Source organism: Anneissia japonica, unplaced genomic scaffold, assembly GCF_011630105.1.
Source record: "Anneissia japonica isolate Jap-2015-1 unplaced genomic scaffold, ASM1163010v1 scaffold287960_len3192837_cov198, whole genome shotgun sequence".
In the NCBI taxonomy this organism is placed as follows: domain Eukaryota; kingdom Metazoa; phylum Echinodermata; class Crinoidea; order Comatulida; family Comatulidae; genus Anneissia; species Anneissia japonica.
Genome location: NW_022712725.1, coordinates 916,604 through 918,494, shown reverse-complemented (window position 1 = coordinate 918,494; position 1,891 = coordinate 916,604). Strand labels below are relative to the sequence as shown.

General features: G+C 37.0%; 1 protein-coding gene across 1 annotated transcript in view; it reads left to right on the top strand.

Annotated features, from left to right (window-relative positions):
- The first annotated feature begins 333 nt into the window (after positions 1-333).
- Positions 334-1,891, top strand: part of LOC117108065 (cholinesterase 2-like) — a 13,675-nt gene continuing 12,117 nt past the window's right edge. The window contains exons 1-2 of the mRNA XM_033249928.1: positions 334-703; positions 1,123-1,282. Of these exons, the coding sequence (XP_033105819.1) occupies positions 353-703; positions 1,123-1,282 (511 nt within the window). The 5' untranslated portion in view covers positions 334-352. The remainder of the gene's footprint in view (positions 704-1,122; positions 1,283-1,891) is intronic.

The window sequence follows — 1,891 nt, the reverse complement described above, 5'->3', positions numbered from 1 at the left end:
AATATTAAACTTTGTAAGCTAAGTCATGGGTTTTTAAAGTCAGGCTCCGGAGGAAAAACATTTTCACACATTATTCCCCCAGTTTTTAAATATTAAAAAAATCTGTATCTCATTCACCGTTCCCCGGTTTTTCGTCAAACAACTTTTTTCTGTCTTAGAAAAATCAGTTCTACAACATATCAAAAAATGTTTTTCTTCCGGAGCCACTTTAAGGGCATGATTTTAAAAGGGATGGGCCTGTTTGTGTGCAATCCGGGAGCAAAGTACACAAAAGGTTAAACAAACATTTGTACTGGTAATATGTGAATTGAAAGTATTGTATTCTTTCCTCACACGCCATGTCCATACAGTCATGGGTTCTCTAACTACCATCGCTCTTACGTTTTCTTGTATCATTGCGTTAGTTTACTCTCAATCCCCACACGTAACTACACCATTGGGAAATGTTACAGGAAAGACGATTCTTTTTTCGGAAGATTCGTACATAGGTGTCAATAAGTATATCGATGTCTACAAGGGTATTCCATACGCCGAGCCCCCGGTCGGTGATCTGCGCTTTGAAAAGCCCCTTCCGAAAGAACCTTGGTCAGGAACACTAAATGCTACAAAATATAGTTCTTGGTGCATCCAGTCTGGTGTACACTATACAGTTGTGGGTGAAGATGATTGCTTGTACTTAAACATCTTTGTACCTCAAACTAAGGTAACGGATATCTGATTTATTCAGTTAACTTGCATTAACACCGAATTTTCACATCGAGAGCCTTCCAGGAAGTCGATCGTAAACGTCCGAATTTCGATTCGGATCCGATGTGAATGCAGGATTAATGGTTTGGCTTGGGTTATTTTTAGACGCCTATAAATGCGCGTGATCAAAGAAAATTTGCAAACATAAATTATTAAATGTGTATGTTCTTATAAATCATCAAATTTATTCATTCCATTTATTACAAATGCAGAATGAAAATGAACACGGACATTTACATCCATGAGCTAAATACAACAGGCGTATAATATTAAAACAGCAACCAGGGTAGGCCTATACACATAGACCAGGCTTCCGAACTGTCCGTGGCAAAAGTTGTTTTAAAATTTATGGTTTCTATTTATTATTATTCATAGCCACGCAATGCAGCTGTCATGTTCTTCATTCACGGGGGCGGCTTCGTAACAGGCACTGCCTCGACAGACGATTACTCTGGGGTGGTATTAGCTGCCACCGGTGACGTCATTGTAGTAACCATCAATTACAGGCTCAACTTTTATGGTTTTCTTACAACAGGTACGGACGAAATATGTTCATCTTTAAATACCTTTTTCAATATAAAACATCATTTATCCAGCAACGCAATCTTCTATTTACAGATTAAAATAGGAAGATGTAGGGTAATTCTTGATACTCCTGTATAATATTATTATTATTATTATTATTATTATTATTATTATTATTATTATTATTATTATTATTATTATTATTATTATTATTATTATTGTGACAATTACAGATTAAAATAGGAAGATACGGTAATAAATTAGGTAGGGTAATTCTTGATAGGCCTATATAATATAATTGTTATGTTTAAAATTTGTCAATATAATGATTGTGACAACTGAGTTTGGATTGCCGTGCTGAACAAAAAAACTCTATAACAGACTAGCGACGTAATAGCCTAAAGGCCAACTCAGGCAGCGTCGGCCGACGCAGCCCGACGCGATTTGTTGTCGCGTCGGGACTGTGTGAGTTGAACGCAGACGCGATGGTGTGCGTCAGGGGCAGTCGCGTAGTAGAATATTAAACGTGTTTAATCCATAGAGATATAATAAGAATACTAGAGCGCTAACCCCAATGTATTCGATGTTCGAAATACGCAGAACTGTGTGTGTGTACCAT